The following is a 14,888-nucleotide window of genomic DNA, read 5'->3' as shown; positions in this document are numbered from 1 at the left end:
ACACGTGGTAGCTTACTTTAAACATGTAATATAAGTGAACTCCTTGTGTTCTTTAAAAAAAACATTATTTCGAAATCTGGGAGAAACAGAGATCGAACTAGAGGGCGAGAGAGAGAGAGAGAGGGAGAGAGAGAGACAGACAGACAGGCAGAGAGAGAGAGGTAGAGGTGAACAGACAAACAGACAGAGAGTCAGAGAGCAACAGACTGTGACAGTGACACTTCGCTGCAAAGTGCCATGGGAACATTTTCTACTTTCAAACATTTCGTTCTGTAGTTTAAAATAGAATCAACACAGGAACACTATCACATGACCTGGAGGATCACTTCACATAAACAAAAGGTAATTTACGTTGTATAATTTACGCTTAACCTAAAACTTTGGCCATGACGTTACATGGAAATCCAAAATACACCAAACGACACGTGTTGGCAACCTTTGAATTTCTCCGTGCGAGCAGAGCAGTGCTCTTTCTAGTGGTTCTATTGTCGATAATGCCACTTTTTTTCTCCCTAACGTAAATTAGTAATTATGTAAAGGTGTTCCATATGAATATTTCTTTCTGAATCATTGCCTAGTATGATAAAATTGTTTAACATGCTGATGAAATTGAAGCGCACGTTGCGTCAACTATACAGATTGTTGAAATTCTTCAAAGGCATTTAGAAGTTGGTGAGGTAATACAAGACACTATTATGGATGACAACTTCTTTAATTCTTTTAACACGACGTTTCAAGACTAATTCTTGCCCCTTCGTCAGGTGGATAATGAACATAGGTAACATTGCAGAATATATACAGGTATACATGAAGCCAGAGAGGTAAGATGTATATACAAGCACATAAATGTAACTTGGTATGTACAATCACAGAGGAGAGATGAAAAGGAGGAATGTTTTAACAGTACATGGCTCTTTGAGTCTGATGTTGAATGGTCTGCAGGTTTCACCTATGTAGCTGCTGTCACAATCACAGTTTATCTTGTAGATGTAGCCTCTGGGGTTGGGGTTGGTTTGATCACTGCCACCTCTTCCATTTGCTATAAGGATGTTTTTCAATGTCTTATAATAGTCTCCACCCTCTGACTGGTGTGTCAACAAGGACTCATACACTCTCAATCTATCCGCTGTGTAGGGAGTCTTTGAAGGGCATTTAGAAGTGAAATAGATAAGAATGAAGATTTTTATGGATATCAACTTCTTTATATGAGAACACAACGTGATTTGTCATAAGGATGGAAGCCAACGGTGATACATTGCGCATGAATGGATGATGTTACATAACACATGATAGGGGATTAAGGATGATGTACATGATTGATGAGCATGTTTACATGAGGGTTGATGATGTACAAACACGAGTAGATTGGCTATACATGAATACATAGATAGAACGTACACAGATAGATGAGATTAATTGATTAATTCATCTCTCCTCTGTGATTGTATATACCTAATTACATTTATGTGCTTGTATATACATCTTACCTCTCTGGCTTCATGTATACCTGTATATATTCTGCAATGTTACTTATGTTCATTATCCACCTGACGAAGGGGCAAGAATTAGTCTTGAAACGTCGTGTTAAAAGAATTAAAGAAGTTGTCATCCATAATAGTGTCTTGTATACAGATTGTTCTTTAACTTCCTCTAGATGAGTATGGATGCAAAATTATTATCCCAATGTCTCGTTTTTAATGTGTTGCTTGTAGATATCCCAATGTTGCACGACTTCCTCCGTCAGGTTTGATGAATAATGTTCATTTCTCTTTTGACTGCATATCTGATGCAAAGATGACCACTGTTTTCAAGTAGAACAGTAGGGTGGTAAAGGATAAAGCCAAAATATACTGTAAACCGGAAACAGTCAGTATATATTTTGCGAAAAATACTCGGCGCAGAAATGTTAACTCTTTAAATGCCAGTCAAACAGATGCATTTGATTATTATGAAATGATTTCTCAAATGGTATGTATGGTCATCTGTTTCCCATTATCAGTGGCTCGTTATCGTTTTGGAAGTTTCGTACCAATAACATGCAAGTCATCGTTTTATGGCGGGTATCGTTCGAAAGCTCTGAACATCAACAATATCACTATACCCTTGCCAAGAGTATATTGGCAGTTGTAAAAAGCGATTTTATTGGATTACGATTGGTTGACGCTTTTCTGTCTCCGTCTGCTATGAGGACTGTGATTGGTCAGAATGATGCACGTATCCTTAGGCAGCCAATCATATTACAAGCAAAGGATACCGTCCTAGTAAACAAGAAACTTTAGATTAGATGCCTTTTCTGAACTTTTTGCGTAAACAAGCACCATCTATATTATGGAAGTAAGTGGTTTACTCATTTCTGTTTTGTATGATTCCATGGTGTTTTCGCGAAAGGGAACGTTATATTTTCAAGTTTCTGAATTTAATCTTTCATATAGTGTAAATGTGGTATGCATAGTTCCGTCAAATTCTGGATTTTGAACAGGCATTATGTGGCGTCACCAGAGTGAAATACGCTTTAGTGAGTACATGCACTTTGAGGATTTTTAATTGATAAATTAATTGTTTCTTTATTCGATGTGTGAATCAATACAAGAACAAAAGAGTTCATAAACTCGTGGTTTGTGTTGATACAACTAATATTATCCATGAACGTAAATTACTTATTCAAGTATCCGCCACCTTGATTGTATATTTGTGTTAAATTGTATATCACTATATTCTTATGTACCACCTTGGGTTGTTTTTTGAAAGAATAAAATGTTCTGCTCTGTCCTGTTCTTGAGCGGGTACCTTACTTCAAACTAGTTCTGCAAGTTCACTGAGTGCTTTTGCCTTTCTTCACTGTCCTTCTGAATTGGGCAGTTTGGTTGGGAATGACTGAGCGTTGGTCTTGTCAGTTTACTGTGGTGCTGGTTGCTGGAGGAGAGATACGACAGAGGAACGGTCAGCTGAGGGACAGTGATGCAAGACAAGAAATTATATTCTGACAGACAAACCAGTCAATAGGGTTGCGTCATGTTTGTAGCCCTTGTGCTACAGGAACTCTAATGATACCGTCTCGTTCCATGCACGGCTAGGCAGAGTTGCCTCCCTTTGACCATGAGCTCAGTCCTCGTCCCCGCAGTACAATACATCTGAATGATTTATGAGACAGCTGATCTTAGGCGCACCTGTAGTAAAGAAGGTCCGCTTCACGGAATAGGTGATGAAATGCTTGTTAAAAACATGACGTCACGCACTCTACAACAGCAACAGGGAAGGGTTGTTTATGAGAGGGGAAAGTTACCAGTTTCCCCTGTTTGATGATCTATTGACGCGCACAGTCGAACATCGGTCATCCAGCTGTGGCAAATCTAAAGCAGTTTGTCATTTATATGCTTCATTGAAGATTTTCCAATATGCCATTTGCTAGAGATATATATGATGTTCTTATTGTATTAAGAAAATAATTAATGGCACGATGCGGAAATATTGCTGAAATTCCCATGTCACACACTGTCAAATCGCCGCAGTGTTCTCTAACTGCGTTCACAGTGAAACTACTGGAGCTTCAAAGTGAGATATTTATTGCTCATACGACTGATATTATACCCGGACATCTTTACAAATATATACGATAAAACGTGATGCATATTATGACGTGTTCACATTTCAATGAAATCCCTATGGTGATAATAAAATAATAAAGGGACGGTTTTCATTTTCCAACCTTATTTCCATGTGGGCTTTACCGGTGCGGCGCGAGGAGGAGGAATGTGGGTATGAGCATTTGTGTCTGTGTGTGTGTGTGTGTGTGTGTGTGTGTGAGAGAGAGAGAGAGAGAGACAGAGAGAGAGAGAGAGAGAGAAAGAGAGAGAAGAGAGAGAGAGAGTCGTCTGTCTGTCTGAATGTCTGTGTCACTATGTGTGATGCTTTGTTCCTACTGTTTTACCCCAAATTATTCAATTATTCAAAGGTTTACACACACACACACAGACAGACAGAGAGAGAGAGAGAGAGAGAGAGAGAGAGAGAGAAAGAGAGAGAGAGAGAGATTCTGTTTGGGTTGCTCATGACAGCCAGCAGATTGACCAAAGAACTAGAAAACGCCACTGGATATTTTAATCACAAAATACACTGACATTAAATAAAAAAATAGATCACATTTATAAACATATATATCAACAAATCAACAAATAAGTACATGGCACATGAGATCTTCAGTTCTTCAGGGGAGGTAACTTCTGCATCTGTGTGAGATCCCGAAGTCTGTCCACAAACTTACAAAGCATCGCTTTCGCACCTTTTGTAATCAGAAGGTTTCGTTTGTGTCGGCCTGACATGTCAAGACCAACTCGGAATTCGGAGGTTACAAGGTCACGTGTCACATGTGACGTCACTTCCGCGTTGATGTCCTTCATCAGCTGATACATCTGACACACAATCTCCATTATCTTCCTCTCAAGTTCGGTAATTTTGCCCGAGTAGTCCATGGTGTCGTTCCGAGCAAGTTCAAGGAAAAGCCCTATCGCTGACATCCTAGAGACTGCTTTTCTCAACACGTCTTGTACCTGGAAACGAACGATATTATTAAGTATGTCTCATGGTCATCGATACTTAATACACAACGGTTACAAGTGAGTGAGTTTAGTTTTACGCCGCATTCAGCCATATTCCAGCTATATGGCGGCGGTCTGTAAATAATCGAGTCTGGACCAGACAATCCAGTGATCAACAACATGAGCATCGATCTGCACAGCTGGGAACCGATGACATGTGTCAACCTAGTCAGCGAGCCTGTCCACCCGATCCCGATGGCTACAACGAACACAAAGGGACCACTAAGTCTAATTCGTTGCAACCATGGGTCGTGATCCAACTGACAGGGACAGAAACCAGTTTGTTATAGACGTAGTCCACTTACTTATAGTGGCTTTGTGAGGTCCTGTCAGTGCGACAATATTTCACGACACTACTAAACCTGGAACCACGTACATCCGACTGAGCAACGATCCATACTATCGGGCAATCAGCCAATGCCTTGTCATACCGCATCCCGGCACATGAACGCACAGCCGTAGATATTTTGTTATTAGAGATATTCTGTGAAGTACCTGTTGAGTTTGGTCAGGTGTTCCTCCTTGAAGAAGTGTCTCAAGCTGAGATTCTCCAGGTAGGTTTACTTGTATGTCCGTCTTGTTAAGTTCTACAACCTAGGGGTAAAAGAAAAGAAAAGAAAAGAAAAATCAGCATCATATATGATTACACGATGCCATTTAGAAAGTGGTCAAATGCAACATATGTCATATTTGGGATAACACTTTCTTAGTAAAGTACAAATTCCAGTACTTTTGGGGGGTTGAGTCCCATCTGGGATTCGAACCCACACCCTCAGAGTCAGGCACCTAATCGCCAGCACACAGCTTGCTCAGCCATCGCGACTTCCACAAAAAATGAAAGTCGACTTTGTGTGCTGGCGATTAGGTGCCTGACTCTGAGGGTGCGGGTTCGAGTCCCGGATGGGAATCAACCCAACAAAAAAGAACTAGAATTTGTACTTTACTAAGATAGTGTTATCCCGAATATGACATGTTGCGTCAGCATCATATAGATGAGCATCATCAGGCATATTAAGATGGTCAAAGTTATACTCTTGCTCATGGTGGTATTGAAATATTGAAAGACAAGGGGGCATGGGGTGACGTGCCCTAGATGTTTATTTTTGTTCCCTGAGCCCGAAGGGTAGATCAACCCGGGACCCCGAGGGACCAGTGAACAATGTATTTATCTTACTGAAGATCTTAGACCCCCTTGGTGCCACTGGGACATACATGTCTTTCCTCTTCAACTCTCACTTTGAAGTCCAATAACATTCTGAACATATTCACGCATATTCAAATATACTTGATAGTTTTGAATTCTACGGGAAAATTCCTGTTTCTTGATACCATCCACTATTATCTCAGAAAACGCTTGTAAACTGGGTACATTGAAAATAATAGGTCACTCAGACATTCAGGCAGCGACATTTATGTGTGAGGTACGATACTGAACGCTTGTCATATGGCTGGACAAGTTACTCTTTCTCATTACTTATGTACGGAATACAACCCGGTTTCAGTGTTCCGAGCAAACGCTCTATCCACAAGCCTACCAAGGGACGCTGAGTTGCACCAGCACCCCAGAAGTGTGATTTTCACAAGAGATCACTAATTACGGCTGCTGTGACGAGTAACGCATTCTGTGAGAAACCATTCGCAGCAAGTCGGAGAAGTGAGGTGAAATGGCGCTCAACGTCACCTTCAAGAGAACTGCTTTAACGTAGCCACGTGCATGCACGCGTTTGTGTGCTTGCGTGTAGTGATACTTTTATACTGCTAGCATCTCAGACACACTGCTGCATGTATACACGGATACACGTGATAACATTCTTAATGTCAGACAGAGAAACACGTTCCATCCTCTAACGTCTACTGGTAAGAAACAGCCGCAGATCGAACCTCAGACCTTCTTCCAATATATTCCGTTAATAAACCCGAGTCCCTCCATTTTGACAAGGTGTGTTGTTAACTCACAATTGTGTTGTTGAGCTCATCACAAATCCTTGCCGCGGTCCGGGACATGAAGAGGATCAGCACGAGACTGTCATTCACCGCTCTGTCCTCCCGCTTGGATGTTGGAGACACAGAGCTTGAGGGGTCAGTGACGTTGGAGCGACCTTCACATCCAGCTGTCCAGAAGTCTATATTTGGTTCCCACAAGGACGCTGCAGCCAGGGACAGCACAGACGCCAGGTGATAGGACACCAACACTGAAACTATTCATAATGCTAGTTTACAGAGATAATTAAATTATAATCATTAATGCCAACATAGGGTCAACATATTTAGAACACTTGTTTCCATCATGTATAAACCAATTGGACTGGTATATAACATCAATAATTTCTAAACCTGGGAATGTCCTGTTCTGACTATGTATCGGCCTGTCCTTGATTAAGGATCGTGTGCTAACCTATAACGATCGCATTGTAAAAACAGATTTGACTGGATACTGTAGAAATGACCACTGACTGATAGCGGTGCTTCATCCTGTCTGTAGAATAAAAATAATTCATACAACTCCACCGACGTCATCATAGACTAGACTCTACTCAGGACAGCGAGGATAGGTTGTTTACATTGTAAATTGTAACTAAATGCAACTGACATAGAAACCTTACTCACGTCCTTCAGAATAAAGTCATTAATAATGTGAAAGATGAGTTAAAACAACAACATATACAATCCCGTGTGATTTTTCAGGAAACCTATATTTTTTCAGTTTGTGGGTGTATTTCATTCTGATGGATGTGAGCACTCCACCTGTATGAATATTTCGACTGCAAAACACCCACGTGATATTCAAGTTGATATCCACAATAACCAGAGTATATAAACTAAATGTGACATTTACCTCTCATTGTGGCTATCCTCTTCACTTATCACTCGACGGTACATAAGTCTCGCTGTCTGTAACGCGTAATCTCCCAGTACAGACCCTATTTAGACGGGCAGAGTCCCGATGTCTGTAACGTGTAATCTCCCTGTACAGTGTAACATGCAGACGGAATTCGAATGCGGGCGAGTCTGTTTTCACTCAGTCCACGGTAAGCTGTTCACTTTATACTGCAAGGACACACGACCCGGATGTTGCTGACGACTACAAGGTGCAGGCTTCCGTGGACGTATTATGTGTACGTCACCTGTCCCAGCCGGTACGGCGTAACTATGTAACAGCCTCTTACATGACCTCTGTTGACGGAAGTACGGCACGTCGCGTTTTTCATCAATAAAACGATATCACAATAAATATGTTTTACCATACGTCAACTTTAAAATTTTCTCATATGCTGAGCTCAGTTTTGAAATGTTAATCTCATTACCATATTGTAACATACTTAATTTCCACAACCCGTTATTATGCTGTATTCAGGACACCAGGTGTTTCCTATAGAGCACACTGAATTCCCAACATCAGGTGTTCCCTATACAATACATTGAGTTTCCAGGGCTATGTGTTCCCATAGACTAAACTGTGACACCCTGACACAAGGTGTTCCTTGTATAAATACACTGCATTGCCGACACCAGGTGTTCCCTATACAATGCATTGAATTCCCGATGCTATGTGTTCAAATACACTGCATTGCCGACACCAGGTGTTCCCTATACAATGCATTGAATTCCCGATGCTATGTGTTCCCTATATAACAAACTGAATTCTCCGCACTGGGCCAGGTTTTCGTGTACACTACACAGAATTCCCGACACCAGGTGCTCATACAAATATAATAAATTTCAACACTAGGTGCTCCTATACAATACACTGAATTCATGACAACGGATGATACCGTTGCAATAAATTGAATTCATGACACCAGATGTTCCCGTTACAAACATTGAATGTGTATTATAATATACTGTATTCGCGACACCAGGTGTTCCTATGCAACAAACTGTATGCCCTACACAAGCTGTTCCTATGCAACGCACTGTATGTCCGGCACCGGGTGTTCCCTATATACACCGAATTCCCGACACCATTGATACCCTGCACTATCCAAACAATGGATAGACATTTCAAACTTTAAGCTGCCCTGTATGGTTCGTTCATGATAAGAACAAAACTGCAAACTTCCAAACGTGATGTCGGGCTGTAATACCCATAACCCGATGCACGATGTTGCAAAGTGTCCCATTGAAAGGTCCCTATGTTTACCAATCATATATGTTGTGTACTTAGCGCATCTGGACACCACGAACAAACACACAGGCAGAAAATCTGGAAAATATAACAGTTACCCAAATGACGTATTGTTTAGTAAATTGAATAGCCTACAATATCTTGAAAATACGAGTACCCGTGCGATACGTTTTAATTATCAACGTAATAACAAAAAAAATAATCAAAATGTCATATGGCAGATTTTATTCAAACACAGATATAACTGCAAATAAATACAAAAGTGTATAAAATACGCGTATCAATAAATAAATAAATTATCTCACACATTCACCTATTCGGGATTTATGTAACACTTACGTATGATAATTGATACGCCAAGCATTTGTGTAATGACTCACATACTTTTCATGAGTAGAATATTATTGTTCATGGGCATATTTGGGCAGTGGATTAGCCTACTTGCTAAAAAGTTTGGTCTTCAGGTCGAAGACCCGGATCCGATTTCCCACATGGGTACAATGAGTGAAGCCCATTTCTGGTGTCCCCAGCTGTGGCATTGGTGATGGAATGCCAAAAACTTAACTCACGCACTCACACATAATCCTGCTACTTTCCCTACTGGAACCATTTATCAGGCCAGTGTTCACCAGTACCTGCGATATTCAGGTGACAGCTGTAAACTGTTCCGTTGCTTCCTAAAACTTGAATTACATGCTCTAGCCATGCTCTCGTTAGATGATGTCGGCGTAACGACTAGCCAAGTGATCTCATGTAGCCGTTCATAAATGTATGTTACGTTCAAACATATCATCACAAATTAAACTATGTCATACTGAACTTTCTAATAGAACTTAATACCCTTCACTGTCTAATATACAAATCTCAATGAAAATTTAAAAATCTCACGTAAAAGAACATTGAGTTGGGTTTCTTTAACAGGACATTGAAAATATCTATTGTTTCATTTGCTCTTGTCTGTTTAGACATCATTCATTCCAGCAACAGCTGGTAATCTGACTGACAGGAGAGAAAACGAATCTGCAAACACATGACCCCTGCCATGTTTAAACATGTCATTTCAAATATACGATGTCTATGATGAAGTGTAATATTTTTTAATGCTGCGGTGTTTTGTTGTTGTATTTTTTAACTTATAAGCTGAGATATTTTCATTCACAAAAATATAGTGAACTCAGACATGTTATTTCATTTACTACTTGGTTTAAATGAAATTATGCAGTATAAACCGGCCTGTTCTTCTGGCGATAGAATCAAACACAGAATGCATGTCCCTAATAATCAAATAGTTACGGTGATTGCGATGAACATACTCAAACATATTTCGCAAATGATCAGGCATGATGTCACGTGACACTTGTGGCGTCACTTCCTGTCCCACCATTTCAAGTAGACGGTGGACCTGACATTTGGTTTCCCTATACTTGGTTTCCAGTTGGCGCAGCTCAGCATTATAGTCAACATACTCTGTGAGAATCTGTTCGAGGAAAACACCGACTTGGGTCAATCTCTCCACATCCCATAACAGCAGCTTTGTCATCTGTGAACGAAGATCATGTAATGACAGTACTAATGCTTGGAATGTGTGGAGGTGAAATCCAGTGCTAGCATGTCAATGACTATAGAACAACTGACACGTTGTCATCTCTACAACAGACCAGTGAAACTCAACTATTCTTTGTAGTTTTATCTAATATGTACTTGGAGTGTAAAACTCTCTAACAAAAGGGGTGTCATCAGTTTCCCCTATAACTGTCTGCATGTTACTGATACACAATCGAGACTGCCATTCCTGTGTAGATTTCCGCACGTATGGGTCTCAAGTGGTTATTGTATTTCATAAATTTCAAAATAGTTGATAAATGGTTTGCTCGGGGTTCCAGAAATGTGCCTGTCCACCCTAGTCCACCAATGATCATGGAGAAAAATGAGAAGCATGTCTCTGGTGTGAACTGTGCAGTGTGTTCCAGTGTATGTCCAGGTGAAGCCATTACTTCCACACTATGCATCCGTCTGTGGCGGATGACACCGGCTGGACAATACGAACATCTGCGTTCATCACTAGGTGGTGGTAACTCATACACACATGTACCGCGGCAATTGAACAGTATCGACTTGTAATGATCTCGGAATGGTTTACGTACATTTCTCTCAACCCTGTGTGACGTGCGAGTGTCGGGGAAGCCTGTCAGTGGAGGGTAGGTGTTGAGCACATTGGCAGTGGACGGAAGGATGATGCGTGTCTGAAATAGGAATGAAGCTGATGGCGCATTACTGCTGCTATTTTGAGAGCATACAACGACAGATTAGGGACTTTACAACCTAATTCTCAAAGGAACACAGCATTCCTGTGATTGATGGAGGGAACTGTGTTTGAAAGCTCGTACAGAACTAGTGTAGCAGTGACATAGACAAGACAGGTATGATGTGTACATGTCGTCACCAGTTGTGAAGACAAGTTTGGCATGTTTACCACTAGCTCATGTATTTCAATACATTATTCATCCCTTCGCAAGAAGAATACCATTTTCATATGGGACATCGGAAAGTCCCCTTTGTCACTGATTAATGTTGACGTTTCAGGTGTCACTTCAGGCCTATCATAAATGTGTTTCACATAACTGTTCATTAAACTATGTTTTACTAATTATATTCTTTCAATTTATAGATGTCTGTCGACTTTATGAACTTTACGAATGCCAAATGTGCATTTAAGATCCTTCAGCATTTAAGACTTAGAACACTACTGATTAATGTGGCCACTCTAATGGAATGCTTACAATTCTGCTCCTGAGTTCACCGCAAAGACTCGCTGCGGACTCCGACTTCAGTTTCAGAAGCAGTAGTTCCGCTGTCAAGTGATGCGAGCGTCTAGGCCGATGTATTGGGCGATCTGATATTTCGGTAGTTCCAGCGCAGGGTTGAACCCAAATTCCTTCTTGACCCAAGGGTTGTCCAGATGCTGTCTCTACAACCAGTTGACTGACGAGCACTACATACAGACAAGAGAGAAGTCAGCGACAGAAGACCACCTATTATCAGACTGATGACTGGCAGAAGGAACATGGGTGTTCATCTTTCACAGTACCCAAGTGGAACGCATCAAGTGTATAGTCACCTGAACATAAGCATTTGCAGACATGGGTAGCACAATGAGAAACAATACACATACCGGCTAAAACACGTGTCAATGGCATCATAGCTTCCCGTGTATAAAACGTTGACAAGCGACTCGGTGTTGCAGCTACTGAACGTGGCAGGTGTATGTGCCAACACGAACATCTACCCCATTATATACCCTTCTCAGCTAATTCTTTATTATCAAACCTCGTTGGAAATGTACATTTCTTGGACATTTTGAATCTTTGCAAGAGTATGAGAACCCCGATATCTGGAAAGATCTTTGGGGTTTGACACATCCACAGGTTAATTACAACATTGATGCTGACGAGCACGTCGCTCATAGGTTAGTTGTTGGGTATTTTTAATATTTCTATCCTCTTTGGGATCGTCCCACTGACAATGATAACTAGTCATACATGACTGCTTTCAAACCAACATTTTCGAGACACGTTCCCTGGTTCTGCTCGGGTGATTGCACTTACGTCATGGGGAGACCTATCATTTGGCTTCCTGTAACTGTTTGGTAAAGACCGAGAGTTGATCATTGGAGTCCATGTGGAGATGTGTGAATACACACTCGCCCATGGGTCATTTTTGTGTGTCAATATTTGGATCACTGAACCTTTGAAAACAATACTGACGTGGGACTTCGCCTTCCCTCAACGAAAGCATCATTCGTGGAAATCGTGACCGACCATATGAATGGGGCAAGCCTATGGATGTACTGGCGTACTAAAGTTTTCTCATGTTTCACAAAGAACTGTTTGATGTCATTAAATATGTTTTATTAAAATACGTGTATACGTTGACTCTTCTATTCATATTCATGAAGGCTACCGCGGAACTCACCTGGAGCAGAGTCCGGCAGCTAGCAGAACGTTTGGGTGAATGATATTGAGAAAATCATGGTTTATCTGTTAGCTTTCACCGAGACTGGTTGTGTGACTGCTAGTTCCCGAATGGATCGTTGCTCGTGCTATGAAACATTCTCGGATTATCCTGGTCCTAATTTTATCTGAGCTTGGTGTGACACAAAGAAACGTTCACTGCTGTGGGTGCTGGGTGATTCATTTACAGTATGTTCCATGGTTGGCTACCAGTGAGTCCCAGTGAACCCTTGTTAACGTACTGATCTAATGAGGTGTGTGTCCAGCATCTGCATCACCGCAACTCCTTCCTCATTCTCAACTAATTCATTTTCAATCCTTTTCAGTTTACGAAAGAACAATAGATTGTACAACCTGCACAATCCTCAACACATCTTCACAGGAATCCCTAAGTTGTACGATTATTTTTCGGTGAAAATTAAAAAGTCATGCCGCTGGTGGGACAAAATGCGGCCACCCTTTCGTAAACAGCATGGTGCATCACCACTGCTATATAGAGACATGCAGACTGACAGTGAACTCGGGTGGCGATCTATATTTTATACAGAAAGGTCTGTGAAGTGTTTATATACACAAAAATCACTGAAAAACGGAAAAAAACACACAAAGGACCTGATGACCTTTTTAGTCAGCACAGAAGCCATCCCAACTAAAAGAATCCTAAAGAAAAACTGATAGACATAAAGATTTTTTTGCTGCTGAGATTTATGGTGTGCGTTGTATTTTGAACAGGCATAGGCCCTTTCTTTACACAGAGTCGTAACTACCGCGACAATTGCCAGCGACAAGGAAGCGGAACTCGAGGAACTCATGCACACTCCACTCTGCATGATCGACATACAAAAAATGATCACACAATCTATTTGTACACTAACTGACTTCGCTGAAAGACAGTATCCGTGCACAGAACTGAACAAGGTCTCTGTTGTTATTCTCTCTTTATGTATGGTGAAATCCTGTCTGAACAGCGGGCGATGGTTATTGGCCAAGCCCCGGGCTGGTGTATGTGTTGTATATTCCCAAGGAAGTTGGGGAATGTACCTGGGACCCCTCTTTGTGGGAGTTGTGTTGTCTCTTTAGTATTGTAGTTAACTGATGAGACATCTACAGACGCACCGTATGCGGATACATAGTGGATACACAACGGGTGCTTTTCAATGACCAGGCACTGTGAGTCAAGTGTCCACTGTTTGTATTTTCACGAAATGTTGACGTTTCAAGGAATAGATCGATGTTATGTCGAAACAATATTGTTCCCAAGAAATATTGTTTCGTGCCATAAATGTTGAATCTTTGTAATGCCATTGTGTTTTTTGGATATCATCAAGGATGTAGGTGTGTAAATGAAGAGAAAAAATGAATTTAACAATTTTTCGAGAATAACCTCGTGATAATATGATAAAAGTTCAACTTTTGTATGATTTCAAATAGAAGTTCGCTGCACATGTGTGATATAAATACAGAGTACAGCATTGCATTTGGGCAAGAGATCGGCCATGACATGAAGGTTCACTTTAAATGGAGAACTTCCATGTTCCTGTGGCAACAGAAGGGGATTCCCTGCACTTAAACGAATAGAATAACACTTATGTGTGGTTAGACAATGAAGTCTTGGCATATGTATAATTGCAGAAGTTGAAAGGTTTTTTACTGTGATCGACGACAACAAACACCAAATTACAAACACCAATATTAGATAGTGCGGAATTTACTTCAGCTCACACTAGCCTATCCAGTGGTAATGAATCCGGTGATCCATGAAATTATAATGTTTTTAATCTACCACTCGGAAAAATGTAGATTGAAAAACGGCATTTTGAATTTGCAACCAAACAAAAGGAGGTCATGAAGTATAAAAGGCTAAATTTGACAGGGTCGACACTGGACTTTCCTTACCATGACTCCTTGAGGCAGGCAGGATAACTCCTACCCTTCCACGCTCTTCAACTTCAGCAGTGAAGCGTCAATGGATGTGATAACAACCAAATTTACAAATGCCCTCATGCCACCTTGTTACCGTTGCTAAAGAAGTACTATCGGAAATCATCCAAGAAGTTGTGACTCCACTCAAGGCTGAAGTGCAGAAACCTAAAACTGAACTGAGACTTTAGACTGATGAGCTGGAGCAGTACAGCAGGAGAAAGTCAGTTAGGATAA

The 14,888-nt window shown here is 40.9% G+C and overlaps 2 protein-coding genes across 2 annotated transcripts; both read right to left on the bottom strand.

Moving 5' to 3' along the window:
• Positions 1–4,084: 4,084 nt before the first annotated feature.
• On the bottom strand, positions 4,085–7,660 carry LOC137265465 (uncharacterized). Its single transcript, XM_067800867.1, has 4 exons — positions 7,432–7,660; positions 6,552–6,793; positions 5,091–5,189; positions 4,085–4,547 (listed from the first exon to the last, which is right to left on the bottom strand). Exons 1-4 carry the CDS (start codon positions 7,436–7,438, stop codon positions 4,197–4,199), a joined length of 699 nt encoding a protein of 232 aa, XP_067656968.1. The 5' UTR covers positions 7,439–7,660; the 3' UTR covers positions 4,085–4,196.
• Positions 7,661–9,682: 2,022 nt separating this feature from the next.
• Positions 9,683–11,983, bottom strand: LOC137266163 (uncharacterized). Its single transcript, XM_067801652.1, has 5 exons — positions 11,894–11,983; positions 11,502–11,713; positions 10,866–10,964; positions 10,015–10,261; positions 9,683–9,741 (listed from the first exon to the last, which is right to left on the bottom strand). The coding sequence occupies exons 1-5, from the start codon at positions 11,919–11,921 to the stop codon at positions 9,683–9,685; spliced, it is 645 nt and encodes a 214-aa protein (XP_067657753.1). The 5' UTR covers positions 11,922–11,983.
• Between the last annotated feature and the right edge of the window lie 2,905 nt (positions 11,984–14,888).

The sequence above is a fragment of the Haliotis asinina genome, chromosome 15 (genome assembly GCF_037392515.1).
Source record: "Haliotis asinina isolate JCU_RB_2024 chromosome 15, JCU_Hal_asi_v2, whole genome shotgun sequence".
Classification (NCBI taxonomy): Eukaryota; Metazoa; Mollusca; class Gastropoda; order Lepetellida; family Haliotidae; genus Haliotis; species Haliotis asinina.
This window is presented reverse-complemented; position numbering and strand designations above follow the sequence as displayed.